Source organism: Myodes glareolus, chromosome 2, assembly GCF_982192425.1.
Source record: "Myodes glareolus chromosome 2, mMyoGla1.1, whole genome shotgun sequence".
Taxonomy (NCBI): Eukaryota; Metazoa; Chordata; class Mammalia; order Rodentia; family Cricetidae; genus Myodes; species Myodes glareolus.
Window position 1 is genome coordinate 123073899 of NC_142027.1, and position 20014 is coordinate 123093912.

The 20014-nt window shown below is 49.7% G+C and overlaps 1 protein-coding gene across 3 annotated transcripts in view; it reads left to right on the forward strand.

Moving 5' to 3' along the window:
* The first annotated feature begins 10380 nt into the window (after nt 1-10380).
* Rilpl1 (Rab interacting lysosomal protein like 1) overlaps nt 10381-20014 on the forward strand; it is a 34071-nt gene continuing 24437 nt past the window's right edge. Inside the window, exons 1-2 of one of the 3 annotated variants that reach the window (XM_048447211.3) lie at nt 10381-11075; nt 18880-19030. In XM_048447211.3, coding sequence (XP_048303168.3) covers nt 10767-11075; nt 18880-19030 — 460 coding nt within the window. In that variant the 5' untranslated portion in view covers nt 10381-10766. The remainder of the gene's footprint in view (nt 11076-18879; nt 19031-20014) is intronic. The other 2 variants (XM_048447213.3, XM_048447212.3) reach the window with 2 other exon arrangements.

Genomic DNA, 20014 nt, shown 5'->3' on the forward strand with positions numbered 1-20014 from the left:
TCCGCCCCTTCCGGCTGCTCCTCCCGTGGGGGCTGATGCGGGTGCCGCTGATTGGCCGGCGCCGACAGCTGCCACGTAACGGACACACGGCGGCCGCCGAGGGACAAGATGGATCCTGAGACTGGACGGCGTATCCTATGGGACAAAAAACCATCGGCCCCAGCCCGTGCACACTAATGGTCACGTGGACTGGGGCTGGCGAGAAGGCGCTGTACTTTTGGAAGTGCTAGTTGCTCTTTTGCCGAGGACCCGAGTTCGAATCCTAGAGTTCACATGGTGGCTCACAACTGGCTGTACTCCAATTCCAAGGATTCAACGCCTTCTCCGGACCTCCACGGGCACTGAACACACATGGTGTACATACACACAAACACACATAACACCCCAAACACATAAAATTTAAAGCATAATAGCAATAAATAAGGATCACAACGACTTATTCAGAAAGTGATAGTATATGAATAATATGTCCATTACAATGTAATTTTAGGATTATCCAAGGAGATGACTGGAGAGTCAGAGACAGACAGCATCAAGTGAGAATCCCAATGTTTATGCTTCTTTTGTTTGTTACCCCATCATGCTGCTTATCTAGGCTAGGGAATGCTCAAGGTTCTTAATCCCCACACCATCTGAGAGTGCTAAGTCTTCTGGTCTCTGAGGACCACTACACTCACATGCACACGCACATACTTATAATTAAAAGAATAAAAATAAACCTTTTTAAAAAATCTATGTCAGGCCGGTGGTGGTGGTACATGCCTTTAATCCCAGTACTCGGGAGGCAGAGGCCAGCCTGGGATACAGAGCTAGTTCCAGGACAGACTACAAAGCTAAGGAGAAACCCTGTCTCGAAAAAACAAACAAAAAAAGATCTATATCCATGATATTGCAAAATAAAATCTCACTTTGTTCAGATTCCCCAAAGTTACAGTCTTACCAGGATTGCTGCCTGCCCTAACCCCCACTTGGGATTGTCGAATTGCCTGCTGAATGTCTGTTTGTCCCTCAAAACTCAATTTAAATGTCACTGCTTCATTACTGAATTTTTTAATGATTTATTTGCTTATCTTATGTGCATTAATGTGCCAGCATGTATGTCTGTGGGATGGTATCAGATCCCCTGGAACCAGGTTACAGACAGATGTGAGCTGCCATGTGAATGCTGGGAATTGAACCTAGGTCCTCTGGAAGAGAAGCCAGTGCTCTTAACCACTGAGCCATCTCTCCAGCTCAGGTTACAGGATATTGGTTGGACACCAGCCCCTCTGTGTTTGCAGTGCACACTTGTTCTCACTGTAAAACAAAACAAAACAAAACAAAAAGACAAAAAAGAAACCTGCTTGCTTGTCTTGAGAAGGTCTAGCCTTATGTATGCTGCTACCATTTGGAGGCATGTAAAACACATGTTGTCATATGTTGGGTGAGTTCATTGGACAAATTTGAGGATTACAAGTCTGACCTGCAGTTCCACTTTTCCACAAAGCTCTGTGAGCGTGACTAGAATAGCACAGCAAGCTTGCAAATTTCATGGGTTTTTGTTTGTTTGTTTGGTTGGTTGGTTGGTTGGTTGGTTGGTTGGTTGGCTTTGTTTTTGTTTGTTTGAAAGAGAGAGAGAGAGAGAGAGACCAATGAGCAATAGGGGGCAGCAGTTTCTCGCGGTAGGTGAGAGAGAGGTAGCACTGCAGTGACAGTGTCTTCCAGCAATGAAGTCTCTCAACCTTAGCCAGTGCTCCCCCTCTTCCAGCCCCACACAGGCCCTCCTTCCCCCAGCAGGTCAGCTCTTTAGAAAACCGCCCAAGGACAAATTTGCTTTAATGTAGAAATTTACTGTTAGGTTTTAATTTGGAAGAGATTAAATGCTATTCTATCGTCACCCACTCAGGATTTCAAATGGGAAAACACAACAAGCTGTGAGTTTATTATAGAAGCCAGGTGTTCAAATGCCAAGGCCCTCTGAGATCTGGCGATTTGATTTAGGTAATGAGAAGGACTGTAGCAGCCCAGGCTGGCTTCAAACATAAAGCAATCCTCCTGTTTCAGCTTCCCAAAGGCTAGAATTACAGACATAAGTCGTCACTCTTAGTTCTCAATTCCTGGTGGTTGTTGGTTTGTCCGAAACTCACTATGTAGATCAGGCTGGCCCCGAACTCACAGATGTGTTCTTGCCCCACCTCACAAGTGCCAGGTTAAAATCTCGACCACCAAGCTCAGCCTCTCATATGTGTTGAATGAATGAATTTCTCAACATTGTGCTTGTGAGTATTCCCATACTATGGCACAGCAGAATTAGATTTTTCACTGCTGCATAGTACTCCATTGGATGGATTTTTTTAGCAATGGAAATTCCACTTATATCCAGCTTTGTACCGTTCTGAGTAAAGCTGCTGGTAGCATTCTTCTCTCGCTCCCTTTAAGTTGCACAGTAAGAGTTGAATTTTTTGGTCCCAGAGGAAGTATTTAGACCGGTCACCTTTCCCTGTTACACTCCTGTCAGCAGGGAGTGAGGCCCTGACCCTGGCATTCTGGAACTAGCAACAGGATCTGAAAGGTGGGGATGTGAGGTGAAGGAGGCAGAAGATGGAGGGTGAGTCCAGCACCCCGGCAGTCCTTGAAGAGCCACGGAAAGTCAGCGGAATACTCGTCAGACACCAAAGCGTTGAAGTTGGGTGGAATTTCTGCTCTTGCAGAGGGAGGAAGAGGGAGGAAGAAGAGGAGGCTCATCGGTAGGCGTGGGAGGGAAGAGGTGGAGCGCGAGGCAGGTGGCAGAAGACATGGAGGAGGTGAAGAGTGTACTCAGGAAGGAGAGGAGGACAAGATAGAAAAGAGAAGGGATGTGGAGCTACAGCAGTTGCCATGGGCTGTGAAGAGGGCGTCGTGAGTGGGAGTAGGAGATTATTTAAACCCGAGCCTATCCCCGGTCCTTCTGCCGCCGCTGCTGGTTGAGAGCCGCTGTCCATTCTGGAGAAGCATGGCTGCAGCCCACCACCACACTCAGGCTCCACAGTCGCCTCATCAGACTCAGACCCCTGCGGCCAGAGTTTCCAGGAAGCAGTGACTTCTCCTTCCGCGGAATCAGTGCTCTCCTCTGGCTCCAGGGGATCTTGTGGTGTGTCACCTTTCTGTGGCTCTTTCCCCTAGCTATAACCGGGGAAAGCGTCCCACACTGGCCTGGAGTCTTCTCCCCACACCCAAGGGAGTTTTCTTCTGTGCAACCCACTCCTGCTGCTAGCACACAGCCTTTTTTCCCCCACAGCTGCATCGGAATAGAGGTTTGCAAAGAGTCCGCGGATGTTGTCATTCTTTTAAGCCATATCTTTATTTAAAAGGCCAAAAACCAATAAGAAAGCCTCTGCAGGGAGGGGCTTTAAATTTATATGTTTATTCATTTGGCAGGGAGGGATATGTGCATCCAGTGACAGACAGGGGAAAATGCATGGAAGTTGGTTCTCTGCTTCAACCGCGAAAGCCCTGGGGCTAGAGCTAAAGCCCTGGGGCTAGAACTCACATCCTCAGGCTTGGCGGCAAGTGCCTCTCCCCTTAGTCATGTAACAACCCAAAGGAGGGCCTTTTTGAATCTTGTTATGTATCCCTGGCTTGTTGGGATTACCTTTTTGTACAGTGTGTGAAGATGAAGATGTGTCTCTGTCCTTCCTCACCAGCTTAAGGCACCTTCTGATTGGCTTAATAAAGAACTGAACAACCAATAATGAGGAAGAAGAGAATAGGCAGGACTTCCAGGGATAGAGAGGAATTCTGGGAAAGAATCTGAGGCAGAGGAGATTCGCCAGCCAGATTCAGAGGAAGTCGGATGTACAGTACTGAGGTTAACAAGGCATGAGGCAGAACACAGATTAATATATTAATTTAAGTTTTAGGAGTTAGTTGGGAACAAGCCTAAGCTAAGGTCAAGCTTTCATATTTAATAAGAAGTATCTATATCATTATTCTGGAGTTGGCATTTCAAAGAAAGAGCCATTACACTGGCTAGTCTGGAACTCACTACATAGACCAAGCAAGCTGGCCTCAAACACACAGAGATCCACCTGCCTCTGCCTCTGCCTCCCGAGTACTGGGGTTAAAGGTGTGTACCACTATGCCAGGTCTAAAGAAATAAACATAATTTTGAGACAGGATCTCACAAAACACAGGCTAGCCATTTGAGACAGGGTTTCTCTGTGTAGCCCTGTCTGTACTGGAACTCATTCTGTAGACCACACCGGCCTCAAACACAGAGATCCACCTGCCTCTGCCTTCCAAGTACTAGGATTAAATGTGTGTGCCACCACTGCCCAGGTTTTTTTAAAATATTTTATTTGTGTAAGAACACTCACCTGTGTTGAGGTCAGAGGACAATTCGCAGGAGTGGGCTCTCTTCTTCCTCCTTGTGGGTCCTGGGGATGAAACTCAGGGTATTAATAGGATTCTTTACAGGGCTATCTCTCCAGTCCAGCTTTTAGCTCCTGAACCTCCTGACTTTATCACCCAAGTGCAAGGATTATAAACACAAAACACCGAGACTAGCGAAGGCCTTCCAACTGTCCTGTGAAATGTTATCTTTTTTTTTAAGATTTTATTTATTTATTATGTATACAACATTCTGCCTCCATGTATGCCTGCAGGCCAGAAGAGGACGCCAGATCTCATTACAGATGGTTGTGAGTCACTATGTGGTTGTTGGGAACTGAACTTGGGTCCTCTGGAAGAACAGACAATGCTCTTAACCACTGAGCCATCTCTCCAGCCTGTGAAATGTTATCTTTAGTTAAGACAATTTTAAAACTGACTTTCTTTTTATTTATATGTACAAGTATGTATCCACAGATGACTTTGGGCATGAGAAGAAGGTGCAGGATGGCCTGGAAGTAGTTACAGGTATCTGAGAGCCACCTGATATGGCTGCCGAGAAACTTGGGCTCTCTGCAAGAGAAATATACATATTAAACAACTGAGCTATCTCTCCAACCCCTACTTTCATTTATTTATTTTTTACTTTTTGGATTCATTTTACTTACCTAAGTGCTTTGCTCATATATATGTCTGTGTACATCAGGCATGCCTGGGGAGGTCAGAAGATGACATTAGAGCCCCTGGAACTGACGTACAGACAGTTGTGAGCCACCATGTGGGTGCTGGAAATTGACCCTGGGTTCCTCTCACAAGAATATTAGTGCTCTCACCTGTTGAGCCATTTCTCCCATGCCCCCCGCCCCCATTCTTTTTAGACAGGCTCCTCTATTGCCAAGGTTGGCCGTGAACTCAGCACACAATCCAGGAGATACTCGAACTCTGGTCCTTCTGCCAGCATCTCCCAGCAAGGTGACAGCCGTTTGTCAGCATACAATTTGTTTTTGTTTACTTTAGTGTGTGTGTTCACATGTGTGTACCACATGCAGGCTGGAGCCAGTGGAGGCAGAAGAAAACTGTGGGCTCCCAAGGAGCTGGGACTTCAGAGTATCTGCTGAGCCACTCTCCAGCCACTGAGCATATTTTATACGAGGTTCAGTTCCATTTGGAATGGATTCTACAGTAGGTTAGCCTGTTTCCTTTGCTTTATCAACTTATTTTATTTTATTTTTTGAGAAGGGGGTATGGTTTCGCTGTGTAGTCCAGGCTGGCTTTGAACTCCTGACCCTTAGCCTCCTAAGCACTGGGATGTAAGCCTTTTTCTGTTACTTCCGTTATCTCACCTCCATCATCCGCCCACACTTGCATACCACACCCCTCTCAGAATTCATTCAGTTCTAGTCTCTGCTCGAGACCAGAACTTCCTTCTGGGCTAGGTGGGCCATCACTGTGAGTCTTGGCAAAACAGCATCCTCTGGTTCTTCTATGGAGGCTGGGATGTTGTGATCTTAGTTTACAAGGTCTGTCTCTCATGTTACAGACAGGCAAACCCAGCTGCTTGGAGGCCTCAGAAGGGATGGAATTTTATAATATGTGTGAGCAGATTCACAGGTTCACATTGGACCTCAGGGAAGCTGGACGGGGCCTAGAGAGGCAGAGGAACGTGAGAAATAGTGGTGGACCAGATCTCGGGAGTCCACGTCTGGAGCCCTGCAATGTGGCCCACACCTTTCATCTGTGCACCCAGGAAGAGGAGGCAGGAGGATCACCAGAAGGTCAGAGCCAGCCTGAGCTCAAACAGCAAGCAAAACAGGGCTGGAAAGATGGGTCAGTGGTTAAAAGAACTGCCTGGTCTTTAGAGGACCCAGGTTCAGTTCCCAGCACCCACATGACAGCTCACAACCTATTTTGACTCCAGTTTCAGGAGATCTGATGCCCTTCTCTGGCCTCTTTAAGCACCTACCCCCTAGCCACCTCACACAAATAAATAAAAGAATTTTTAAGAAATTAACGGAAATGGGTTGCCTTAATAGAGATGATTGTGTGAAAAAAATAAATCTAAAATTGAGAGCGAGCCTTTCTAAGACTTCACATGCTTTCAACACTCCTCTTCAAAAACCCCAAGGGATGAAAGTCTCCATGATGAAGGTGATTTCCCATGTTACAGATGAAAGTTATCCAGATAAAAATGCAGTGTCTCTCGTGAAGCCACACTGTGGTCCTATAACAGCAATGGCAACTTGACGCCTTCATCAATTTCTTTTTCTCTATTTATTTACTTGTTGTTTTTTTTATTGTTGTTTGCTTTGTTTTGCTTTTTTGACACAGGGTTTCTCTGTATAGCTCTAGCTGTCCTGGAACTTGCTCTGTAGACCAGGCTGGCCTCGAACTCACAGAGATCTGCCTCCTGAGTGTTGGAATTAAAGACATGCACCAGTATATGGCAAGCTGGGGTCCTACTACATAGTCCTTGCTGGCCTGAAACTCACACAGAGATCTGCTTGTCTCTTGTCTTCTAAGTGCAGAACTTCACCAGATTTCAAATTTTTTTTTCAGACAACGTTCCTCTGTAGCTTTGGAATCTGTCCTGGGACTCTCTCTGTAGACCAGGCTGGCCTCGAACTCACAGAGATCCACCTGCCTCTGCTTCCCGAGTGCTGGGATTAAAAGCCTGTGCCACCACTACCTGGCTCAGATTTCAAATTGTTAATTTTTGTGTGTAGGCACACATGTGGCCATCCACACCCTAGCACACTCAGGGTCAGAGGACACTTTCCAGAGTCAATACTGTCCTAGTACCTAATGGGTCCTGGGGGACGGACCCCACGCACAAGACTTGATGGCAGATGCCTTTACCCTCCGAGCTTGCCGCATCACTCATCAGAATTTAGACCTGCTCTTTGCCCCACCTCCTACCACACACACTCACCTCGTGGTCCTCCTGCTTCCAAACCAGTATGCTGGCATTGCAGGTGTGTGTTACCAGATGCAGCTCCCACTGCTTGATGAATGACTTTTGGTCTGTTAGTTGCCACGGTAACTATCTTTCTCCCTCTGATTGTTCCCCTCTATTGCCAGCCTGCCCTGGGCCACCTAAGCTGACTGGTGAACACACAGCAGAGCCTTTGAAAACTTCACAGGTGGTTTGACCTCTGCCTTTTAGTCTGTGCCTGAGGCCTCCTCCTCCAGGAAGCCTTCTGCGCTCTCTCTACCCAGCTAGGGGTAAGAGTGGCTATGCGGCATGTTGGGTCGCTGTTGATATATCCCCCCTCAACGCTGGGAGAGTTTATCGACCTTTCTGAACAGGTGAATGGTTTACTTTGACACAATTCTGAAGACTGAGCTGAGCACCTCAGTACACACCTGCAATCCCAGCACTCTAGATGCACAGAGTATTGATGTGTTCAAGGGCAGCCTGGTCTTGGTCTATATAGTGAGTTCCAGGTCAACCAGCCCTACACAGTGAGGCCTTGTTTCAAAGCTAATTGATAAACTGGGCAGTGGTGGTGCACATCTTTTATCCCAACTCTCCTGAGACAGAGGCAGGCACATCACTGAGTTTGAGATCAGCCTGGTCTAAAGAATGAGTCCCAGGCCAACTAAGATTCCACAGAGAAACCCTGGCTTGGGAAAATTTGTTTGGTTGGTTAATTAATTAAAGTAAATTAAATAGGCTCAACAAAATGGCTCAGTTTGTAAATAAAATAAAGGTATTCCAGCCGGGGCAGTGGTGGTGCTCGTCTTTAATCCCAGCACTTGAGAGGTAAAGACAGGAGGATCTCTGTGAGTTCGAGGCCAATCTGACCTACAGAAGTAGTTTCAGTACAGCTAGGACTGTTACTGTCTCAAAACAAACTAACTAACTAACTAACAAAAATATATATGGACATTCCTCTCTTGGAGCCCCTCCTTCTCTTGGGAGTTCTTCCTTGCATTTCTTTAGTAGATCTGTGTTCACTCTGCTTTAAGAACACACACACACACACACATATATATATATCTGGGTGGTGGTGGTGGTGCACACTTTTATCACCCTGAGAGCAGAAGCAGGTAGATCTCTGTGAGTTCGAGGCCAGCCTGGTCTATACAACAAGGTACAGTACAGTCAGAGTTACATAGAGAAACACTGCCATGACAGAGAGAGAGAGAGAGAGAGAGAGAGAGAGAGAGAGAGAGAGAGAATTTTGGAGTGACACATTTGCCCCAAGATTTACAGACACATTAAATATGCTAAAATACACGATATGCTTCAAGCAGAGCCCGAGAAGAAGCTCTTTGGTGCTGAGCTGGGCTGTGTTGCTCAGCTACCTTCCAGATGTTCAGCAGGCACCACAGGAGAGTGTAGCTCCCAGTGCAACAGTTTCCCTCCAGTGCAGCAGCCTCCTGTGCAGCAGCCTCAGGGCCTGACAAAAACCCAGCTACTGTAATAAATATAGATATATCTCCCCCCCCCTTTTTTTGAGACAGTGTTTCTCTGTGTAGCCCTGGCTGTCCTGAAGATCAGATAGACCAGGCTGACCTGTAGACTAGGCTGGCCTCGAACTCAGAGATCTGCCTGCCTCCTGAGTGTTGGGATTAAAGGCACAAGTCACCACTGTGCAGATCAAGAGTAAATTTTTTTAACAATAAGTAGGATTATTCTAATAATATTCTGTATTAAAAGTTATTTAAAATTGAGTTGAGCGGTGGTGGTGCACACCTTTAATCCCAGCACTTGGGAGGCAGAGGCAGGCAGATCTCAGTGAGTTTGAGGCCAGCCTGGTCTAGGATTGTTACACAGAGAAACTCGGTCTCGAAAAAAAACAAAACAAAAACAAATCATTTAAAAACTTATAAATTGTTTCTTTCTGCTGTCATCCTTTAATGTTTCCACACAGCAGTTGGGTGTTTGTAACTGAGACCACAGAGGGAGAATGGGGAGAGAGAGAGAGAGAGAGAAGGAAAAGCAGATTGAGGCGGGGGGCTACTGCAACTCCTGGGCTTCCTCAATTGTGTGTGTGTGTGTGTGTGTGTGTGTGTGTGTGTGTGAGAGAGAGAGAGAGAGAGAGAGGAGAGAGAGAGAGAGAGGAGAGTAGGATAAAAGTTTGCGCATGTGTTTAACACTCCCACTCAGGAGGCAGAGACAGAGGAGGACCTCTATGAGTCTGAAAACCAGCCTGGTCTCCATAGCGAGTGTTGCAACTCAAAACAAAAACAACAAAGTTTATGTCCTGAAGAACCAGGGACCTCTCAGTCAGACAGCGAAGGCCTCTCTGCAAACAGAACCTAATGCTATGTGGACGGGAATTCAGGGTGTTCCTCCTGGACGCGTGGGAACAGAATAGTAGTGGCTGGGGGCAGATTCAGGATAATCTCTCCTGGCGTGGGATGGAGTCTGAGGGTGAGGCCACAGGACAAGAGAGCTTGGAACCAGCCTTGGGACTGAGACCCAAATCCCCAGCCTGTTTCCTTCCACTGAGATGGAAGGGAAACATTTGGCTCTAAGGAGCTGCGAGTTAGTGACTGGGCAAGCGGAGTAGCCAACAACTTTGAAAACCGAGGACGCTTTATGTTGTTGGCTGAAGTTGCCTGAGGACTCTCTGCTGGAGCACAGAGAGGAGTGCTACGGAGTCGGAAGTCGGGGTAGATTGGGGAGTCGAGGGGAGAGTAGACCTGAGGGATCAGAGTTTCCCCAGGATGTACTGAAATCCGGGGTAGCACATTGGGTTGGCTTTGGGGACCGAGGATCCCATGTGCGCTGTGGGTTTGCTGTCCCCGAGGCTCCAGCTGAAACGCAGGGTGGGGAGTCACAGAGTTGGGGTGGTGAAGGGAAGAGCAGGGAGCTTCTAGTAGCTGGGATCCCCCTGCACCAGCTGGATCGCAGGGTGAGCCCACCCATGACCCCCCTCCCTCCTCAGACAGACTCCACCCCCTCCAGAAGCAGCCAATGGCCGTGCGCGGTGGCCCCCGCTGCCCGAGAGGCGGAGCGCGGCTGGAGGAGGCGGAGCAGGGCCGGGGGTCGCAGAGACCGGAGCCCGGGAGGCGGGACCGGAGCTGGGGGCGGAGCTTCGGGACCAGCGGGGCTGCGCACCGGGACCCCCGGGGACGGAGACGCGCGCCCCTCTCCAATCCCACGTCGCCTCGCAGCGTCCCGGCGGGGAGGAGCCGGCCACCGGAGTCACTCAGCGTCGCCAAAGTTTGATTCTCCTCCCCGGGAGGAGTCTCGGGGCCGCGGTCCCTCCGGGCACCGGGCGCCACCCGCCTCCCAGGCCGGGACCCGCATCTCCATCGCTCGGTGTCGGATCCGCAAGTCGGGAGGCGCCGCGGGCCTGCGCACGCGCCGCCGCCCTCGCCATCCTCCCCGTGGTGCTCCAGACCCCCTCCCCCCCAAGTTCACGAGTTACGCGAGTGGACCGGCGGCGCGGGACCCGCGCGGGGCCATGGAGGAGCCGCTAGGGTCGCCGCCTGCCGCCCTGTCGGCGCTGGAGAAGAACGTGGCGGAGCTGACCGTCATGGATGTGTACGACATCGCGTCGCTCGTGGGCCACGAGTTCGAGAGGGTCATCGACCAGCACGGCTGCGAGTCCATCGCGCGCCTCATGCCCAAGGTCGTGAGGGTCCTGGAGATCCTCGAGGTGCTGGTGAGCCGGCACCACGTAGCACCCGAGCTGGACGAACTGCGCCTGGAGCTGGACCGGCTGCGCGTGGAGAGGATGGACCGCATTGAGAAGGAGCGCAAGCATCAGAAGGTGGGCGGAGGCCTCAGTTTGCCGGTCCGGGCAAGGGGCTCCAACTCCGTGGGGGCCATTCGGTTCTGGGCAGCGCTAGTTTCCGTGTGGATGAGTGTACACAGTGCCTAGAGTAGAAGAGAATGTTTAGGGTGAAGGAGGGAGGGAGGCTCCGGTCGTCTTGGCCCAGCTTGGAGCATTTAGAGCTGTGTGACCTTGGGTAACTTGCAGAGGATCTCTGGGCTTTGTCTCCTGGTCTGTCCAGTGGCGGCTACAGTAGAACCCACCTCCGTGGATCAAATGGGATGCCGTGGGCGCAGTACTTAGAAAGTATTATTTTATTCCAGGAAGGAAATCAGTCCCCACCCACCTTTTTTTTGTTTTGTTTTTTTGTGACCAAGGTGTGATACCAGCTACCCAGCCCTCTCTGTCATCCTATCAGTGACCTCAGTGTGATCGCCAGCCCTGAGCCCCATCCCCGGCTTTATGGACGCAACTTTCTTCCCAGCGTTCCCCCAGTTTATCCACCTGCACCCTCAGGTGTCTTCCCAGCCTTCATCGTGTCTTTAGTTCTTTTACAACTATAAAGTGAGGATTTTCGTCATTTTCCGGATGAGGAAGCAGAGGATTGGAATGCAAAGGGATTTACCCCCGTTTCCTGCCCTTGGGAGATACTTCCGGGGTCTCTTCTCCAGTCTGCTTGAATCGGGGCGCTGAACCGCTGCAAGCGACTTTCAGGCCCACCTTCTGCCTTTAGAGCGGTATCGTCTGCCTTTGGGAAACCAGACCAGACCAGACTAGGTGCCTGGGGTAGGGAAGTGGGAGACGTGTGGTTTCCTGCCCCAACCTCAGCCTGGGCGGCTCTGGAAGGCCCTCTCTCCGACTGGGGATGGGAGGAAACTCCTTTCCTCTGGATGCTGGAACCTGTTCTGGCTTGCTGTGTGGCCTCAGGAAGTTTGGATAGCCTCTCTGAAGCTCCCTGGCAGGCCATCCTCTATTGTGTACTGTTGCGATAGATCTTCAGTCGTCTTAAGAGACAATGGTCAAAACTAGGTGTTCGGCCTCACCCAGATGACAGACCAAGGGTGTGTGTGAGTGTTATGGTCAGGCCGGTCTATGTTTACAACCCCCCTTGTCCTGTGCCCTGAGAGGTCAGGAAGGAAACTGAGCTCTTCAGAGTCAGTTGCATTTCCAGGGTTACACTTGGAGCCAGAAAGTGCCTCCCTGGGTCCTGTAATTAATTTTCAGAATCTAAGCATCTGTGGGACAGTGGAGCCAGACAGCCTGGTTTCAAACCCCACAAACTGGCAGGCTGTGGGCTTTGGGACAGATCCTCTGTGTCATGGTGTCACAGGGTAATCTCCCTCCCCACCCTGGAGGGTTGGGGTGAATAGTGGACATAAAAGGCCTAGGCCAGGGCCTGGGACCTACAAAAACGGTCTCGTGCATAAAGGAGTTTGTCACTAGAGGCCCAAGACTCAGAGGTGTGAAGTCTGGGGAGACACACTAAGATGCCCCCAGGAGTTATTGGTGCATTTCCATCCCCATTTCCCTCCCCTATCTCCCCCTTTCCGTGCCCCCCCCCAGATATTCCACCTCTCCTGGAGGGCCTCCGGGAGGGAGGTCTTTGCCTTCCAGCTGAATCCTGACTGTGGGCTTAGGCCGGGTGTCTGCCAGAAGTCCCGCTGGCACTTTTTCATGTCCCTTGCCAGTGCTTTATTTCTGCTATGTCTGGGCTGGGCCATCGCAGGTCACCCAAGTCGGATGGAATTCTCAGCTGCACTTGTTGCTTCAGAATGTCAGCAGCTGCAGCCAGGAAGTCAGGCACCCGCCTTGTTTGTACACAGCTAGAATGGGACTCCTCCTCCCCAGCCCAGGCCTCTTTGTGTGGTTTGGGTGCAGGGTCCGAACAGGCCCATCAGATTTCTTCTGTAACAGAGGCACTTCAAGCCAAAATAATTTCCCCCACAAACTCCTCAGCACCCCTTGATCACGCCTTCCTCTTCCCTACGCTCTCTGTAGACATGGCTACATGTAGACTGGCTGCATCCTGCCCTTCACATAGATTTACTCTACTGGGCTCATCACTCAGCCCCAGGCCACAGACCCACAATTCTGCCTGATTATGCAGTGTCCAACCCTATGGATGTGCCATGGTGTGCCAAGTGCTCTCATGGGTGATGTGGGCCAGCCGAGTCGGGTCCTCAAGGCAGACAGCCGGTGGGTGAGAGAATAGAGAGCCGGGCCATGTGGCTATGCCAGTCTGTGCCATTCACTCAGCAATTATATGGATATAGTTTTAAAACTGGAGATTCAACCCCGGGCCTTACTCATGCCAAGCAAGCCTCTACACGCCACACCCCCAGGCCCCAGATGTACCTCCATGTTCCAGGCACCATTTGGGGATGCAGGGGATGCAGGGGATGCAGGGGATGCAGGGGAAGGTCTAGCTGCTGTGGGCCTGCAGTTCTAGGCCATGCCATTCCATAGCGTCAGAATGTGTATGCTAGCAGGAAACATAGAGAGTTCACTTTAACACGGAGGATGGAAACCAGTGTATCCATGACTTTATCACACGGATTCAGCATAAAAATTGCTGCTTTCTACTTTTTCTGCGGTGCTGCAGGTCAAATCCCGGCCTCAGACATGCTCAGCAGGTACTCCTCCACCACCCCCAGTGTAAGAATTATTGCACATTTATAATTTAATTTTAGTTTATATGTATAAGTGTTTTGCCTCCGCATTTGTCTGTGTACTGCATTCTTTGTGCCCACAGAGGCCAGAAGAGGGTGACTGGAGTTACAGACAGCTCTGAACCTCCATGTGGGTGCTGGGAATTGAACCCTGGTCCTCTGGAAGAGCAGCCAGTGCTCTTGAACGCTGAGCCGTCTCTCCAGACTCATTAATATTTTTTAACCTTTCGTTTGTTTGAAACAGGGTCTCTCTGTAAATCCTGTAGACCAGGCTGGACTTGAACTCACAGAGATGCACCTGTCTCTGCTTCCCTATTATTGATTGAAAGCGTGCACCTCCATGCCTAACTTGCACAGAGTTTTTATTTATTTATTTATAAAGATTTATTTATTTATTATGTATACAACATTCCTGCCATGTATGCTTGCATTCCAGAAGAGGGCACCAGATCTCATAATAGATGGCTGTGAGCCACCATGTGGTTGTTGGGAATTGAACTCAGGACCTCTGTAAGAGCAGTCGGTGCTCTTAACCTCTGAGCCATCTCTCCATACCTATTTATTTATTTTTGAGGCAGGGTCTGATGTATCCCAGGCCAGCGCAGAACTTGTTATATATCAAAGGATGACCTTTGGCCTCTGATACTCCTGTCTCTAGCCCCCTGGTGCTGGAATACAGGTGTGAGTCACTGGCCGAGTTCGTGCAGTGCTAGGAATGGAACCCAGGACGTCGTGCATGCCAGGCAAACGCTCTCCTTACTGAGCCACAGGTTTTATTACTTTTATTTATTTATTGTTTACGGGCAGGAGCTATACATGTGGAAGTCAAAGGACAAGCCACAAGCTTCACTTCTGTCCTTCTACCATGTGGGTCCCTGATCAAGTCAGGCCTGATGAGACAACTTGCAAGGGCCCCCATTCTTCTCATAACCTCACATTTGAAATCCAGCATGCCTGGGCGGTGGTGGCGCTAGCCTTTAATCCCAGCACTTGGGAGACAGAGACAGGTGGATCTCTGTAAGTTTGAGGTCAGCCTAGTCTACTAAGTGAGTTCCAGGATAGCCAGGGCTGTTACACAGAGAAACATGAGAAACATTGTCTCAGGAAAGAAAGAGAGAGAGAGAGAGAGAGAGAGAGAGAGAATCCAACCTATATTTCACCCGGACTAGCATGAGTGCATATATTTAAAAATAAACAGATATGTCAGCTTCTGATTAAGTGCCGTGAAGGAAGTAAAGTGGGAGCTATGATGGAGGTTGTCTAGGAGGCAGGCTGTTGGGGAAGTTCCTGATGAGACATTGCCTCAGCTGAGGGCTGGCTGTAGTGAGGAGCTAGCTACGGAGAGATCTTGGGGGGAGGCCCATATCTACAAGCACACACACACACCTACACACAGTTAAAAGTAAATCTTTAAAAGAAAGAAAAGGAGAAAAAAATGATTGGGCTGTAGCTCGGTTGCCAGAGTGCCTGCCTAGCTTACATGAGGGCCTGGGTTCGATTCCCAGCACCGTAGAAAATAGACATGGTAAGCACGTCTGTAATCCTAACGCTAGGGAAGTGGAGGCGAGAGGATCAGGATTTCAAGGCCAGCCTTGTCTACAGAGGGAGTTTGAGGTCAACCTGGGCTCAGGAGGAAAAGCAAAACCGATTGTGACTAAATCTGTATTCATCTCCTGTGGCTGCACTAATGGCTCAAGGAAGGACAAATGTCCTGGGTAATTCCTGCAGTGGGCACACTAAGGGGCGGTGGAGCAAGGAATCATGGGTAATACCAAAAACACCAATGTGGGCCGGACTGGGTAATGTTCTGGAAGCCAGGGCCGAGAAATGGGTTACACTGAACAGCTGGGCCTGGTGGTGCATTTGGCAGCTGAGGCAGGAGGACAACAAGTTTTAGGCCAACCTAGGTAACTTAGTGATGCTCTGTCTCAAAAACCTCACAAGGGGCTGGGGAAGGTGCTTTGGGTGTGCGAGCCCTGGGCGCTGTCCCCAGCACCAAAAACTAAAAAATTTTTATTAAAAAATAAAATCAAGGTGTCAGGGAAGCTCCACTGGTTTAGGATGCTCTAGGGGAATCTATTTCTTTGTGTTTTTCAGCTTCTACATCTGCCTCCCCTGGCTCATGGCCGCTTCCTTCCTCCTCAGAGTCAGCAGATAACATCTTCCAGGTGCTAGCCATGTCCTCTGTCACTCTGACCCCTGCTGACCCTTCACAAGGACTCCGTGATCACGTGACCACATAAACCCAGCTGATCTTTTTATTTATTTGATTATTTATTTTTTGGTTTTCTTAGACGGGGTTTCTTTGTGTAGCTTTGGAGCCTGTCCTAGAACTCACTCTGTAGACCAGGCTGGCCCCGAACTCACAGAGGTCCACCTGCCTCTACCCCCTGAGTGCTGTGATTAAAGGCGTGCACCACCACCGCCCAGCCCTACCAGATCTTCTTGAGGTCAAAGTCCCTTTTGCTATAGAAGGTAACATATTGATGGGTTCTGGGGACTAGGACGAGGATGACTTTGTGGGGGCCATGGTTCCATCTGCTCTGCTGGTTACTCCTGATAGCCACTTGGGCCATTCTGTGTGCCCAGCACCAACCTTTTCATCCAGCTGACTGCCTCATCACCCCACAGTCCTCAAAGGAACATACTGTTATCACATCTAGGGCACCTGCCCAAGAGCAGCTGTTTGTCATAGGAACAGAGTTCAAGCCTGGATTGATGTATCTAGGCCTAGTGGTACAAGCCTATAAGCCCAGCTACTGGGGAGACTGAGGCAGGAGAATCAAACAAGGTCTGCCTATGCTACAGAGTGAGTTCAAGTCCAGCTTGGATAACTTAGTGAGACCATATCTAAAAAGAGACCTGCAGGTGTGACTCAGTGGTAGAGCACCTGCCTAGAATCCCCCAGTGAGGGACCGGGGTGTGACTCAGTGGTAGAGCACCTGCCTAGAATCCCCCAGTGAAGGGCTATGGCTGTTCAATGGGAGAATACTTGTCTAGCATGTGTGAGGCCCTGAGTTCCATTCCCAGCACCTCAGGCAAACGAGCTTGTGTTGACAGGATGCAAATCGCTGTCCTTCAGCTTGGGTTATATCCAAAGCCAGCCATGCTGCTCCCCAGCCTCATTCACACCTCCGAGTGGTTGCTTCCATGTTCACAGTTGCACAGACAGCACCATCGTAAAGTTGAGAATGTTTGCATTGCCTTCGAAGAGGAACCTGTGCACGCTGACCGCTAACTGTCACTCCTGGCGCCTCTCAGAGCTCTGGCCAGAAGCCCCAGATAGCCTCTCTCTCTGTGGATTTGCCCATTGGCACATTTTATAGAAATGGCATCACGGACTGTGTGACCTTTTTCACCTGGCTTCTCTTCTTAGCTGGGGATGGTGCTAGCTGCACTTCTTTCCTTTTTTTGTCCAGATATAGCCCGTTGTAGGGATAGGTCGGTTTTATTTACGCCTTTCTGGGCTGGTGAACTCTGACTGACTTCTGCAGCATTGCTATAGACCAGCAGTTCTCAACCTGTGGGTCATGACCCTGGGGGAGGTCAAATGACCCTTTTACAGGGGTTGCCTAAGACCACCAGAAAGCACAAATATTTACCTTATAATTCATAACAGTAGCAAAATTACAGTTATGAAATAGTCACAAAAATAATGTTATGGTTGGGAGTCACCACAACATGAGAAACTGTAAAAGGCCCTCATTAAAAAGGTCCTGTAAAGGGGTCACAGCATTAGGAAAGCTGAGAATCACTGCTATAGGCACCTGTATGCATACATGATCATGTGGGTGTGGACCTGTCTTCTCTTTCCTGGGTCTCTCTCTCTCTTTCTTTCTTTTTTGGGAGAGTGGGGGTGAGATGACCCAGGCTGCTGCTTTGCTGCTTTTCTCTCTCTCTCTTTCTTTCTTTCTTTCTTTCTTTTTTTCTTTCAAGATTTATTTATTTATACAATATCCTGCCTGTAGGCCAGAAGAGGGCACCAGATCTCATTACAGGTGGTTGTGAGCCACGATATGATTGCTGGGAATTGAACTCAGGACCTCTGGAAGAGCAGTCAGTGCTCTTAACCGCTGAACCATCTCTCCAGCCCCCTCTTCCTTCCTTCCTTCCTTCCTTCCTTCCTTCCTTCCTTCCTTCCTTCCTTCCTTCCTTCCTTCCATTTCTTCTTTCTTTCTTTCTTTCTTTCTTCCCTCCCTTCCCTTCCCTCCCCTTCCTCTTCCTTCTCTTCTTCCTCCTCTTCTTCTTCCTCCTCCTCCTCTTCTTCCTCTCCTTCCTCCTCCTCTTTCTTTTTCCCAAGACAGGGTTTCTCTATGTAGCCCTACCTGTCCTGGAACTCACTCTGTAGACCAGACTGGCCTCAAACCCAGAGTTCCACCTGCCTCTGCCTCCCAAGTGCTGGGATTAAAGGCGTGCACCACCACCACCCGGTTCTGCCTCAGCTTCTTGAACGCTGGGCCCACATGTGTATGGGGCTATAAAAATAGATTCACATGAATGAAGGTGTCTGCGGAGGGCAAAAAAGGTATTGGGAAGCAAACTTGCGTCCTCTGTCAGGGCAGTTCGCTCTCTTAACCCCCGAGACACTGTCACAGTCCCTTTGGAAATATCTTAGGTTTTTCTGGGATGTTCTTATGGTCCAGGTTAACCTCTAACTTGAAGACGTCTTTCTGCCTCAGCCGCAGTCTCCACAAACAGCTGGCGATGAACTAATCTCACTAACTCCCTTACATGTCTTTCAAACCTGGAAGTTTTGGTTCCCTAGCTGAGGGAAACCGAGGCTCTGAGTGATTACTGCAAGCTGCCCAGGCTGTCCCAGAGAGCAGAGGAACTCTGACGCTGCCTCTTTGTACCTTGAAGAAATGACTGGGGATTGTCAGGACTCTGTAGCCAGGGATGGCCTGTCCACACAGCTGAGGAACACAGGTATGGCCTGGACTGACTCCTCCTGACTTCAACAGGCACGTCAACAGAAGAGGCCCTGTCTGGTTCTGTGTGCTACCTGCCGGAGACCCGCTTCTCTTGGGGGAATGGGGTGGCTCCAAGTACCAGAAACAGAGCAGTTCTCTGATGGGCAGGTGAGACCCTGGGTGGCTCCGATCCTTCTGTGACCCTTGCTGTCATCCCGACAGGAGCTGGAGCTGGTGGAGGATGTGTGGCGGGGTGAGGCGCAGGACCTCCTGTCCCAGATTGCCCAGCTGCAGGAGGAGAATAAGCAACTGTTGACCAACCTCAACCACAAGGATGTGGGCTTCTCTGAGGAGGAGTTCCAGAAACAGGAAGGTGAGGTCCCCCACCCCAGTGATCCCCATGACTGCTCAGAGACCGCTGCCTCTGTTTTGGAGCCTTTGGCACCAGTGGGCAGGTGAATTTGCATCTTGACTGTCTCAGAGAGGAATGACTTAGGTCCAGATGTTGATGTAATCTCAATTAGCTGACGCAGTTTTCCGTCCTCCTACATGATTCCTCTGGGCCCTAGGACACATTGGACAACCCAGACCCTGGCCACTTGAAACTTTGTTTTAGCATAGAGGGCATCGGCAGTAAATAAATGGACCATAAATAGATGTCTAATTTTGATTTATGGCAGCTGACACTATGTGAGAGCTGAGACGGGGGCATAGGGTAACAACCTGGGGTCCAGTCGTCGGATGGTCACAGTTCAGCCCTAATGAAGTGGCACACTGAGTCACGTTAGTGCCATGAATGAGTGGTACGTGCCAAGACCCTGGCATGAGTATTTGTGGGAAACATAGAAGGCCAGGGTACGAGAAGATGGTCAAGGCTGAGGGGGCTGGAAATAAGGTCAGAGGAGACCACGGCTGGGATTGCTCTCTGTGTTTAAAGGGGTTTCAGGCTGTGGTCCCAGAACAGGTGACTGGCAGGGAAGCGGGGACAGCAGTTCTGGTTTGATTGGCACTGGAGGCCATCAAGTGCTGTCTGTCCCATAAACTTCTCTGGGGCTGGGCAAACAAGACTAGACAGGGGAGTTTGCTCTGGGTCCTTGTGAGCTCCGTCTGCTCTGCCTGGCCTGCAGCCTTCCCTTGATGTGGGATCCTGCCTCCTGTAGCTGACGCCGCGGAATCGAATCTCAGATTTCTTTCTTTTGTATTAATTTGTTTTGGTTTGGTTTGGTTTTTGGTTTTTTAGATTTTTTGTTTTTGTTTTTGTTTTTGAGACAGAGTTTCTCTATGTAGCCCTGACTGTGCTGAAACTAGCTCTTGTAAACCAGGCTGGCCTTACCCCAGAGATTCACCTGCATCTGTC